The sequence below is a fragment of the Benincasa hispida genome, chromosome 1, assembly GCF_027475165.1.
Source record: "Benincasa hispida cultivar pf3 chromosome 1, pf3_genome.v1.1, whole genome shotgun sequence".
In the NCBI taxonomy this organism is placed as follows: domain Eukaryota; kingdom Viridiplantae; phylum Streptophyta; class Magnoliopsida; order Cucurbitales; family Cucurbitaceae; genus Benincasa; species Benincasa hispida.
Window position 1 is genome coordinate 86,718,710 of NC_143478.1, and position 13,733 is coordinate 86,732,442.

Here is a 13,733-nt window from a genome sequence, read left to right on the forward strand (position 1 = left end):
TTTTTTTTATTTTCTTTCATTTCTTTGATTTTTGCTTCTTTCTTTTTCTTTTCTTTTTTATTATTTTCTTTTCTTTTCTTTCTCTGATTTTCTGCTTCTTCTCTTTCTTTTTCTTTTTTTAATTTTTCTTTCATTTCTCTGGTTTTTGTTTCCCTTTTTTCTATTTAATTTTCTTTCATTTCTTCAGTTTTTTCTTCTTCTGTTTCTCTTATTTTTAAAAATTTTCTTCCTTTATTTGAATTTTTTTCTTCTTCCCTTTTTTCACAAGAATTATGAGGTTGAGTTTCATACTCAAAACTTGAACGTACTTAATTCATAAGTGACTTAACACCAACAAGTCAATCATCAAGTTTGATTATTATAACAAATAATAAATATAAATAGAAAATGAAAGTTTATCAGTGATAGTCAATAATATTTTCTATCGTTGATAGCTTAATCTTTGATTATATTTTCATAATAGCCACTTATAGAAATCTATCATTTATAGCCAATTTAGTGAATTTAATTAATAAAATTGAATCTTGAACTAAAATATAAGTGAAATGCTTAGAAGCTATCACTAATAGCATGTTTACCAGTGAGAGAAGTTATCAATGAAAATAAAATATTTGGGAAGGACAAGAAATGGGAAAAAAGGTGTCCAATGGCTATGATTGACAGAAGCTACTATTGATAGCATGTTAACAATGATAGAAGCTAATATTAATAGCACGTTATCGGTGATAGAAGCTATCACTGATAGCACGTTATCAGTGATAGAGAACTATCACTGATAGTATAATATCAGTGAGATCATTGATAGCATCTTATCAATGATGTTATCAATGAAAGAAACTATGATAACCACAAATTGAGTGATGTTAGTGATATCGGTGATAAAATTTAGGTGATATCTATAAATCGAGTTTCTTTCAAAGATGATAACCAGTTATAGAAGTCTATCACCGATAGCCTTAAGTGTTAATGTTTCAAGGTTGATGCTAATTGATGAAAGTCTATCAGTGATAGCGACTGATAACTTCTATCAGTAATAGTCATGATAAAAGATTATTAGTGATAACTACTGTGGTAATCAAAGTTGTTGGTCTTCTTTCAAAGTTGATCACTATTTATAATGTATCATTGATAGCCACTGATAGTCTTAAGTAATGATATTTCAAGGTTGATTCCAATTGATGAAAGTGAATCAATGATAGCTACTGATAATTGATAGCAAATAAAAGCTAATATTTCAAGATTGTATTAATTTTTCTCAAATTGAAAGCTACCGCTGATAGCAATTATCATCGATAGCAATTGTAGAAGTTATCAACAGCCGATAATAGCAAGTGATAGCTTTTAATTTGAGAAAACTGGGAAGAAACAACAAAATGATGACTAGGCATAAGTTTTTTAGTCTTTTACCATTTTTTTTTATCTATGCATGCAATTATTTTATCCTTGTACTACATATTCTATTATTTTGTGCTTGAATTCTATTTATGCAACTAGCCTAAATTCATAGACCAAAAGTGACTTTTAACATTTATTTTAGTGTTTTTTGCACTAAAATTCACCACTGTCATGATGTCACAAGTAACCATTCGAGTTTTGAATTTTATTCAATTGGGTTGCATACTTGAAATCGGGTTTGGGTTTCAGAAAAGCAATCGGGCTAGTGAGTTCATCCCTAACCCAAAGGCCTTCGAGTCTCCCCTTAAATTTTTTTGTCGCATTATTATGATAACATTAGGTTCGGGCTTTGAAAAAGACGTCGGGTTGGAGATCTCATCCCAAGCGCGAATTCATGGGAAAAGCTGAAAGTGCCCTCTAACATAAGCAAAATGTTATAATTCATAATATAGTGGGGTCGAGTCATAAAACATAAAGGCGAAGAAGGCAATCCATAAAAAAAAAATATAATAAATAAAAAGATTATATATATATAAAAAAACCTCAATTTGAATGGTTGTGGGAAAAGGAAGGTATATTAGAAAAGAGAATTCTTCAAAGAAAAAAGAAGTTTTAACCAATCTTGTATTTTCTTAAAGATGATTTTGATTTTCTAATTTTTAGAATTTTAATAATATAATTTTTATAATTGCAACAAGCTTCCTTTTTAAAGAGTGAATAAATCCTGGCAAAACCCTCGTCTTTGCTTCAACTTCTCCCATGGCGACTCAGCTCTTCTCTCGTTCTCTCCCTAAAACCCTAATTTTGGCTTCTATGTTCTCTCGTTCCTTTCTCACTGCCACCGGAGCCGCCATCTCCGCCTCCTCTCACTCCTCTTTCTCCCTTCTGCGCCGCCTCCGTCCCCTCGCTGCTATAGTCGCTGCCGATTTCCGCTGTCTCTCTGCAGCTCCGAGCGTGAGGGAGTTAGCTACCCGTGCCGCTTCTTCGTCTCTCAATGATCCGAATCCTAACTGGTCCAATCGCCCACCCAAGGAGACCATATTGCTTGATGGCTGTGATTTTGAACACTGGCTCGTTGTCATGGAAAAGCCAGAGGAGAATCTCACGAGGGATGAGATTATCGACAGCTATATCAAAACGCTTGCCATGGTTGTCGGAAGGTGAATTCTCGTTTTCGTCGATTGTATTTGTTCTCTCTCTCTCTCTCTCTCTCTCTCTCTCTCTCTCTCTTTCCCAGCGTCTGGCTACCCTGATGATTGCATTTAATCGTATCTCTTTTGGAGTTCTAGGATTGTAGTTTGGTATTTAGAACATAATGGCGAGTTCTTTCATTTTTAATGGATGCTGAAGAAAAATATGCAGAGAAGAAACTAGGGTTGGGTTTGTGTTATCTACGGAAACATTTCCACATGGGATTTTTCTTAGTATCAAATGTTTGAAATATTTCTCTCGCGGTAAAATGTATTCAAGTATATTTCTTATTTCAAAGTAAATGGCATGTGAGGATGTGAGGTGATTAGTGGAACCGCTTGTCTCTGACGACGCCATTGTCAATTTTTAAAAAAGTTCACTATCAGTATCGATTCTTTATCCATATGCTCTGATTTTTAAATGAGAGATGAAATTTGAGAATTCTGGATGGAATTCCGGGTCACCACATGTACTATTTTCTCTATCGGTTCCTTCTCTAAAGGATAATTTGCAGTATATCGGCGTCTATGTGATAAACGGTGTTTGTAGTCATTGGTTTTTACTGTATTTGCCTATTTGGTTTCTTATTGTTACAGTGAGGAAGAAGCTAGGATGAAAATATACTCTGTTTCAACCAGATGCTACTTTGCATTCGGGTGTCTTGTTTCTGAAGAACTTTCTTACAAAATCAAAGGTACACTTTTGTGTCTTGTTTTCTTTTTGTTTCGTTGTGTTGGTCTTGGTTATTTCTTTCTTTTGTATTGATTATATGAAGTCGTACCTTTTCCTCCTCAGAGTTGCCTAAGGTTCGTTGGGTCCTTCCTGATTCATACTTGGACGTTAAGAATAAAGATTATGGAGGTAATTCCTAATCTTTTTTAAGTATGCAAATGAACATTTTACCACTCTCAATGTCTAATTTTATTGTTTCTATCGCATCCTCACCCTTTAGTTCTAAATAGAGATCAATAGTTCTAATTGAATATTCCTTGTCAGGAAGCAGAAATTAGTCTATATTAAAAACAAGTTTGTATGCTGAAATCTTAACTAGACTGGTTTTATTGTTTTCTCTCTGCCCCCTTTTTTCTTTTTCTTTTTTTCTTTAATTTTTTTTCCTAGAGAAGGTTTTATTTCAATTTAAAGCTGCTAGAAGTTAAAATGTTCATAATATCATATGAAATTGTACATGATAAATTTTGCCGAGAAAAAAAGTTGAAATATGCCATTCTAAGTTAGTAAGTAGCTTTTACCTTTACAAAAATGAAGACTATAAAGAGAGATTGAATGTTAGATACTTGCTTGAAAAGTTGAAGCTCTTGTATGATGGTTTAGGATCTTGACTCATTCAGCTCACATTCTTAAGATGTTAGAAAGCTAAAAAATGTGTCTGAGATTGTAATGCACTCTTGAGCAGGCTAACAGTATAGGGGCATTTCAATGAAAGCTCTAATCTTGAAGTTCCTTATCATCACATCAGACAAATAAAATTGGAAGGCACATATTTCTTGCAAATAATTAGGGGTAAATTGTAAAGCCAATATCTCTTTGTTGTAGTGTCTTACCTATTGGAGAACTCGTTAAATAGTATTCTGCTAGTCCACTTTTAGGCTACAACTATTTTGCACTTCTAGGCTACAACTATTTTGCCTTTTAGTATGCAGTTGTACAGAAATGTTATCTGATTTTCTGTGTATGTTTTTTCCTTTGACAGGGGAGCCTTTTATAAACGGACAAGCTGTTCCGTATGACCCGAAGTACCACGAGGAATGGATTAGAAACAATGCTAGAGCAAATGAGAGGAATAGGCGCAATGATAGGCCTCGCAATTTTGATAGGTCAAGAAACTTTGAGAGGAGGAGGGATAACATGCAAAATAGAGAATTTCCAAATGCTTCAACAAATCAACCTACTGGACCGAACATGAGTCCACCAGCTCCAAGTAGTATGCCTCCCAAAGACTTTAGTCCCAGCATGCCTCCTCACAACCATGCTGGAATGCCCCAAGGCAACTATCCGGGAGGACCACCACCTCTGAACAATTTTAACAAACCACTGCCGCCACACAACTTTAACGGACCACCACCACCACCACCACCACCGAACAACTTTAACGGACCACCACCACCACCTCGGAACAACTTTAATGGGCCACCACCACCACCACCACTAAACAACTTTAATGGACCTCCGTCACCACCACCACCACGAAACAACTATGCACCACCACCACCAAACCCCGGGGGAGCACCACCACACAATTTTGGGGGGCCACAGCCAAACAACTATTGGGGAGCACCACAACCAAACAACTATGGTGGACCTTCAATCTCGGGCAGGCCGCCTGCACAGAACAGCTATGGAGGGGTGCAACCTAATGCTGGTGGATGGTCTAATAATGTGCATAACAATCAACAAGAATAGTCCTCAACTGGTTTGGGAAGTCTCAAACTTGCATAAGTCGTTGGTTGTTTGGATTTAGTTGCTGCTAGGTTCTACCCTGAAATCCTACTGAACGTTGAGTTGAACTAAATGCTTTGCTTTTTGAGTAGGGTATATGCTCAGAACATGTTAGGTGTTCTAAATACAACAACGCTCCTTGTATTTATTTTTAATGATGTAGCTAATTTTTTGTTTCGAAAAAACACTTCATGTTTTACGGTTTTTTATAAAAAAAAAAAAAAAAAAAAATTGGAAAAAAATAACCTTTGGAGATTCTCTTTTTGGTTAAGATGAGGGTTATCATTTGTTGTTGCAACTAATGTGTAAATATCGATGGCCGTTCCAACAGAAAATTTTGGTATTTTGTTAATTAAGTTATTAGAATTAGTATGATTGGGGGTATATCATTTGGAGCTTTATGATAAGTAGATATGGTGAATGATTGTAGGAATTTTACCTTGAAGCGAAGTTAATATTTTGGGCACTGTTCTAAATCTTAGGGAAGCAAGAGAGATTTTCAGTTGGAAGTTGAAAGACGTAAAATTATAATTTATGCTAAAGTCATCTTTTGCACAATGTGAAAGTAAAATTATTTGAACAACTATTCTCTTGATTGAGGGATGATGTCTTAACTAATTGAGCTATACTCAAAAACTCCTCTATAACCATCCATAAATGCTTTCCATTGTTAACTTTTCTTTTCTATATTTCAATTGCAAAAGTCGTAGGGAAAAAGGCAAGTCATCTTTTTCGGCTGCCATGGACATTGAGGTTCTGCAAATACAGAGTAAAACTTTTTAACTTCTTGTCAGTTGTCACTGCCTTCCCTCAAGTATTCCAACACTCCTGAGCTTTAATCTTTTTACTTGAACAAGCTTCGGTAGCTCAAAGGATCTAAATGTTCCCAGAATCTGCGTGAGTCAGAAACAGGAATTACAGACAAGAAATAGGTACAGAAGGATCATTTGTGTGTTATGCAATAGAAGAATTACTGGGTGTGTTATTATCATGTTGAACAAAATGCAAAACCTTTTTCATCTCCCGATGGAATTCTGACATTGAGAGTAAGAAAAGACCCTAGTTCCTACCTTACATATAAATACACAAGTTTATTGATAAAATGAAAATCACCTGGAATTAATGGGAGGACAAGACGCCTGCAGATGCTAGATATTTACTCTTCCTGCAAGCAGTAAAGATCAGTCAAAGGTTACCCTTCCGCAAACCCGGTGCACTGGTATGTCAAAGTAGAGGCTATAAGAACTTTGCAGGCTGTAGATTCGGCTTTTCTATTCTTGGCAACTTGAATTTGATCTGCCAGTGATACTTCTTTCCTCATTTGACCTTTCTTTATAAGATCCAGATCCAGTTTTTCCCAGGATGTGTTTTTGGGTGCCACTGAAGCTATACTTCCTTGGGCAATGACTGCACCATTTGTTGAAATCTTTTTGCGAATCTAGATTCAAAGACAAGTGAAAGAGGATAACAACAATATAAGAAGACATAAGAATGTGGTAAGAACCTTGATATCATAAAGTGCCATTTGTATTGATAGTTCATTTTACATTTCAGAGCGATGGCAAATTAAAATGAAGAAAGTTGGGCAAAAAATTTACATTTCCAATTTGTTATGATAGGTGAGCTTTTGTTATAGATCAGTTCCATTGCATGCTTGCTATCATTTTGATTCATCCAGTGGAAATGAGCAATCACAAGCTTTACCTTTCTACTTGAGGAACAACAATTTCAATCAAACTATTTGAGTAAATCAACAGAATCTCCCTGATCTTTACCTTTTTCAATCTCTGCTTAAGCTTTGATCTTTCGATGGTAGTCGATTTCTTCATCTTTCTCAGGGTGTCATCTCCTTCTTTTCCCTTTCTTTTCCCCCCATTTCTTCTTCTGGAACACATTTTCAACTTCTTTGTTTTGGAATTGTCTTCCCCTTTTTCTTTCTTATGAACCAGCCCTTGGACTTTTTTCTTTTTCACATTTTCTGCTCTCGTCACTTTTAATTTTGTCTTCTCTGCAACCCGTTGATGCTCTTGGTGAAGTATTTCTTGTTTTATCTTGTCATAGCTGTCCCAGTCGAGTTCTTGTTCTTCCTTCCCTCCTTTCTTTGCAGCTACAACTATGCTTTCCATCCACGACAGAAAGAATGTCTCATTTAATCTCTTCTTCATTAGTCTCTTTCCCCAAACACATCTGAGTGAAGAGCTAATTTTAACCTTAATCTGATCACTGCAAATAGAATAAATGAAGATTCAACTGCCTAGCAAGTCAATACCTTATGAAAAGACGAGATTTGCCTCATCAAGCCAAACAATTCCACTTGTTATCGAGGAAACTCTCTTAAACTAATAAGTTTTCGTCACCAAGAACTTGCTCCCAGGACTGAAGTACACGGTAAAGTTCTGGTGAATATTCAAACACAAAGAGAGACTTTTAATTTCACATGGTCAAGGGGAAAATGTCGAGATTTTGGAGCCAATGACATCAATTCTAGGACTATAACAGTTGAGCATTCTTTTCCCACAGCCTTATTGAACTCTAGGCCAGGGTGGTTACAACTCGATCGAAGATGAGAAGTTTTTTATGATTTCAGGGCAGATACTAAAACGGGATTTTTCTTTTTCCTTTTCTGTTTTATAAGAGATCTTGAATGTAGATTGTAAGGTTTACGATCTAGACTTACATTAGACTTCTTATTAATTCTATAAAAAGAAGTCATTGGTTTTGTTAAAATGAAAATGCTGCAAGAAAACTTTGCTTATCTTCAACATACAAGCACCTACTATGTCAGATCAATTTATACTGTTTATCCAAATTTCCAAACGTTATGTTTAATCCTTGAACTTTCATGAAAACTCAACTTAGTTATTTCCATTAATTTTCTACTAATCATTTAATGCCCAGGCAGTAGTTTTCCTCATGATTCCATGCACTTTTTCCCCCAGAGTTCACCTTCGATTCTAACATACTAAAATAACACATCAACAATCACCTGATGTGTATATATTCTCATAATCTGTTATCCAGCTACTCTATCCTCCCTAGTACCTTGTCCCATCATTACTCTGGAAACATGATGGTCATAGCATATGAATATGACCGGCTATTCAGCATCTTCCAAGTTCATGGTAAAACAGTGCAACTTTCAAGTTCATTTCGGAATTAAGAAATACGAGTGTGCAAGAATAAGAGTGAAACCTATGAGTGCGGGGATATTCGGACATCTTCCTCCTCACCTGCAATACTCAAGGAAAAATGAAAAAGAAGAGAACTTTACTTTAGGGAATATGATTGGTGATTCGATTTAAAAAGTAAATATCCATAGTGAACGTGCAGAACATGCTTTTCTTTTCCATTGCTTTTAATTGCTTATTTTTCTTTTAATGTGTACTAAATGGAAAAAAAAAAGACTAGCAGTGAGAAAAAAGCCACGTATAGCAACAAGTAGTCGAATGTTTGGAGCAAGACAGGAATAGACAATGTGCTGAAAGCCTACATTCAATCCAACAGCATCAAGGAAGTACAGATAAATATAAGTTGGAAGAACCTCACCTTGGGGTCTCTCAAGGCTTCAATTGTTCTCTGCTTGATTCGCTTACGAGTTTCTGCAGATAATTATAGGTTAAAATCCTAAACTCCACCAAGTATAACCTGTAGCCTTAAAATTCACCATTCCTTCCCACTAAATGCTACTTACCCAGGTTGTGTTTCTTGCCCTTGTTCCATGGCACTCTCCCTTTATTTGCCAGTCCGATCTTTTTTCGTCTTTGCAATTCCTTGTCATTTTCAGTCTCAAGATTTTCTGGAGAATCATTTTTGTTGCTCACGACCAGCTTCTCAATAGGACCTGAGGAACACTTAGACTTGTAGCACTCGGCAAAGTTGGAATTTCTACCTTCATCAACCATGAAAAGCATGGCTTGTGAAGAACTCCTTCTGTTAAAAATATCTAAAGGAGAAAAGACTGAATCACTCCTTAGTATAGTCATCTGCTGATTAATTGGCGCAGCATTTGGAGGAAGATTGATATTGGCTACCGGGTAATAAGAAATCTTCCAGAGGGCAGGATTTGGAGCAAGATTAACTGATAATGTTGTACCTAATAATCTCCTGTAATACATTCAGAAATGCAATGAAATAAATGTCTGGTAAGCGAGAATTGAAACATCTTATGTTTTCTCTTTTGACCCTTAAGAAAAACACCCTCAATTTTACACAGTCACAATCCTTCACTTCTATCTGACTGATAAATATTAATGCTATAAAATAGTCAATGAAAAAAAATGTAAAAAAGGTTATAAATATCTTTCTTTAATTATATGCTTCAACTTTAGTTTCAATTTGATCGCAGTAGTTTTAAAAGTTCCATCATGGCTCCAATCTTTTGATTGTTGCTTTGATGTACATGCCATCACTGAAGAGTGACATATCAATAATGTGGAGAGTTATCTATGGTTCAATTCCAAAATGAGTAACATAATCCAAAACGATATTGGTGGTTGCATTCCAACATGAAATTACTAACTTCTTTCATTGTATCCAGCCAAAATAATGTCCTAAAAGCCTAGTTAAATTCATGTTTTGCTATTAATTCGATCCGCCAGTAAAATAAACAGTTCCTGTATTTACAGATCTCCCATGACTATCAAGCAAAAAATTTAAACCAGAATCGAGCATAGCTAAGCAGTCAAAGCATCTTTTTCTTCTATAGTGATTGGAGTCCAAACCCTCACCCTTGCATTTGTTGTCCTCCAGATCCAGAGCGCATTATCCATAATGATTAGAGTACACTAGTAGCAGCGAAGAAGGTCATGAGGTTCTAAAATGCAGGATATATAAATTATAAAGTCTCATTGAATTATTAAGTCCCATTGCCCTTCAACTTTCTTCCCTAGCCCTTCAGAGTATTGAGGAATGCACGCAAAATAATTTCCAAAAAACAAACTCGAGGAAAATGACCCCTACTTGTTCTAAAACAGAAAGAACGTAATTGGAGCCAGAACATTCATGGCCACTTCCATGAAAGCTAAAACAGAGATGTTAATGGGAGAGAATTATGGCGGGGAGTTAGAATCAGAGAGGAAAGCAAAGAAAAAAATACTAAGTTCCGTTGAACCCATAAGCAGAAAATTTCCGGCAAACGTGAAAATGTAGGAAAATGGAGAGTGAGTTACATGTGAGTGTATGGCATTCGAGTGAAATGGCAATCCATAAGGTGGAGGCCGACGAAGAAACCGGCGAGCGGCGTCCGAAAGGGGTTTGCAGAAGAAGAAGAATCCCAAGGACCCAACAGCCCAAATGCCCATAAAATCCAAAATTGAACATTTGTTTTGGTCATTTAGTTTAATAAATGATCAAATTGCACTCTGAAACTGAAAACCATTCTGTTGCGCGCTATAATTTGTATAAACCCATTGCATTTTGGTGATTGGATTGGATTTAATTAAATGTGTCGCATTGAAATAAGTTAGTTAATATGGTCAACGATTGACAAAGTATAGCTCAAATTACATGGTACTTATGTTTATTAAAATTAATTTTGATGATACGGGATATTAATTTAAATATTAAATTAATTTGGAGGGATTAGTCATTTTTATCTTTTTTATTTTTTTTAAAGGTATTGTAATTAAAGTGTGGGGTGGGGGAATTGAACCTCAAACCTCAAAGTTGATAGTACAAGCATTTTTATCATTTTTAAAATTGCTATAAAACATGTATTTAATCATTCAAAACCGACTTTAATAATATCAAAATTGTGTTTAAAAGTGTAAAATTAAATATTAAATTTATTTTGAGTGATTGAAGACATATTACGAAGTAATTTTAAGCATCTCAAAAATGATTTTAACAGTTTCAAAATCACTCCCAAATATGTCCTAAATATATGTTTATAATGATTTTAAATATGATAAAATTGATTGACTATTTGAAATTTACTATAAAAAAATACCTAATGTAGAATCAAATAACAAACAAGAAAAAAGAAAAAGGGGAAATATGAAGACCCAAGGAAAAAAATATCTCCAAATTATAATCATGGTTTGATTTGTTTTCCAAGTGAAATTTTATTTGGAATATTCACAAAAATTTTCAAGTTTTAACAAGGTAAAATATATTATTGATCAAGATAATAATTATCCTACAGGAAAAAAAAATCGTATATCCAAAAGAATTTTTTTAATGATAAAAAGAATTATAGGAATTTTTAATAAGTCAAATAGGAAAATGAATTAAAAAATTTATAATTAACCATAAAATATTATCGTCTATTTGTGATAGAGATAGATATAGATAATAATCTATCGTTGTATATTATGGATGGATTGTGATATTTTACTATTATGTATAAATATATTTTTTTATCAATTTTATCATTTAAAATAATTGTCTTTTTAATCAAAACAAAAATAATTTGGAACAAATGAAAGTTAATATTCACCATCATTATGTTTGTAAAAGAATCTACACAGTAATTAGGAAAATATGTTACATTTTGTTTTAGAAAATAAAATATTTATTACGCAATATCGTTTTAATAAGGGATTTTGACATTAAAAAAAAACTATCTTTTGACCATATATTTTCATAAATATTTTTAAATTTTATTTTTTCAAAATTTTATTTTTTATTTATGATTTTACCATTTTTTCCATTTATTTATATCCAAATTTTATATGTTTTCCTATTTACGAAGCTACTTTAATGAAAAAAAAGTATTTAATATAATTTTTTCCTATTTTTCGGTTAAAGAGAAACAATGCATGTAACTTTTTTCCTTTTCCAATCTGGAGAGAGAAAATGCATTTAGGGGCGTTTGACAACCAAGTAGAGTTGGGTTGAGTTGTATTTTTTATCAACTTTATGTTTGACAACCAACTTTAAATATTGGTGGGGTTAAGTTAGTTATTTTACCAACTCACCCAACTCTCTTCAATTCTCTCAACCTCCAATGTTTTTAATAGTTCCACCCATCGATCTCTGTTGGCGATTACCGCTACCACACTTAGGCGACATACTCCGATAACCACCTTCGGGTGGCCAACTCCGAGCTCTGGTAACCACCTCTGATGAAACTCCAGCAACCAATTTCGACAACCACCTTGGTAAAAAAAAAAAAAAAAAAAACTCTGACTTCCACATTCGCATGACCAACTTCGACGAAGAACTTTGAGCTCCACCAACCATCTCCGATAACAACTCTAGCAACTAACTCCAACGACTACCTTCGCACAAGCAACGTAGGCAACATACTCCGCCTACTACCTTTGTATGTCCAACTTCGACGGCCACTAATAAAAATAAAATGGTGGGTTTAATTACCCATCATTTTATCACTCTCATTCTCACCCATTTTTCCACATATTTTCATTACTGTCCAAACTCCCTCAATTACTTTGTTGTTTCTTTCCTCTCATGCTTTTTTCACATTTATTCCCCTTCTCTCATTTTCTCTTTTCTTTTGTCACCTGGTTCGTCTTTCTCATTTTCTCTCTTCTTTCTCTGGTCTAGCTTATATGAGTTTTATTTTCCCTTTTCTTTTTGAAATCCCTCTTTCTCTTTTTTGATTTTCTTTCTATGGTTGTTCTTTTAGATCTAGTTATTCTTCTTCTATTTCATTTTCTTCTTAGATCTAAAAAACATTACATAAGACATCTTATTATTGTTTCACTAAACAAAAGTTCAACAATATGTTTTAAACAACCTATCCCTTGATGTTTTCAAATATTACATAATTCTAATGAAATTATGGAATTTAAAATTATGACTCAAGTGTTTTTTTTTTTTTTTAAAAAAAAGATAGTTTGTACACTGATGCAACATAATAGTAGAAAAAATAGACCTCAATATTTCTAAAATAATTTCACTAGTTTAGAAAAAGGTAAATCCATATTCCACGAATGGGTAAAAAAAGACTATCTAATAGTTGGTTTTATTATTTAAATTGTAAGATTTTAGTTTGTTTTTAAGATTAACATTTAAGTTGTTGGGAATATCCTAAACTCGCAGTTTGTAAATGTTGTTAACATATTTTATTTATCAATAAAAATCTTGTTAAGTATTTTATTCAATAAATTACTATTGATATTGCATCCTTTTATGAAAATCCAATAAACTAATATATGGCTATAACATGAATATTTTAACTTTATGTGGCGACATAAGAGTGTTGGAGTTTGTGCCTTAAAGTCTCGTGTCATGTAGTTTGTAAACAACTTTGTAAGAACACTTGTGATGTATAATATATATGATATTTACTTCACTTCTTGACTTTGCACATTTAGATGTTTTTATTTTACTATAATCAATAAACTTAATATCCCTGGTTGTCTTTATGTAAATTAAGCATATATGTAGTGACATACAAGTGGATCATGTCTTAAGTGATAACCAAAATAGTTTGTAGTATACGGATATAGGAGGAAAATCTTATCCTGGTAACACTACGGACGCGACCTGCTTTGTGGAATTGTTACAAATGTTGTGACTTGTCACAGATGGTTTGATCCTGATCATTCGTGTAGTGGACATGCGAGCGGGAGCGTCTTATACAAAGAGTTTGTATAAGACCTAACCTCGAAGTGTTAATGTTTCGTCATATAACTCCATCCATGACTGAGACTTCACTTTACTAGGATGACCATAGGTAACATGACCTCAATCTTGAGTGAGTTGGGAACTTCTGCCATTGAGGG

General features: G+C 34.0%; 2 protein-coding genes across 2 annotated transcripts; one reads left to right on the forward strand and one right to left on the reverse strand.

The window, feature by feature from the left end:
- Nucleotides 1–2,061: 2,061 nt before the first annotated feature.
- LOC150038804 (multiple organellar RNA editing factor 8, chloroplastic/mitochondrial-like) lies at nt 2,062–5,341 on the forward strand. The gene is made up of 4 exons (XM_090318023.1): nt 2,062–2,555; nt 3,183–3,280; nt 3,382–3,447; nt 4,298–5,341. Exons 1-4 carry the CDS (start codon nt 2,155–2,157, stop codon nt 5,005–5,007), a joined length of 1,275 nt encoding a protein of 424 aa, XP_090174149.1. The 5' UTR covers nt 2,062–2,154; the 3' UTR covers nt 5,008–5,341.
- A 208-nt stretch (nt 5,342–5,549) lies between these two features.
- On the reverse strand, nt 5,550–10,445 carry LOC120085828 (uncharacterized). Its single transcript, XM_090318021.1, has 7 exons — nt 10,212–10,445; nt 8,735–9,147; nt 8,585–8,642; nt 8,236–8,268; nt 6,819–7,266; nt 6,157–6,481; nt 5,550–5,936 (listed from the first exon to the last, which is right to left on the reverse strand). The coding sequence occupies exons 1-6, from the start codon at nt 10,373–10,375 to the stop codon at nt 6,236–6,238; spliced, it is 1,362 nt and encodes a 453-aa protein (XP_090174147.1). The 5' UTR covers nt 10,376–10,445; the 3' UTR covers nt 5,550–5,936; nt 6,157–6,235.
- Between the last annotated feature and the right edge of the window lie 3,288 nt (nt 10,446–13,733).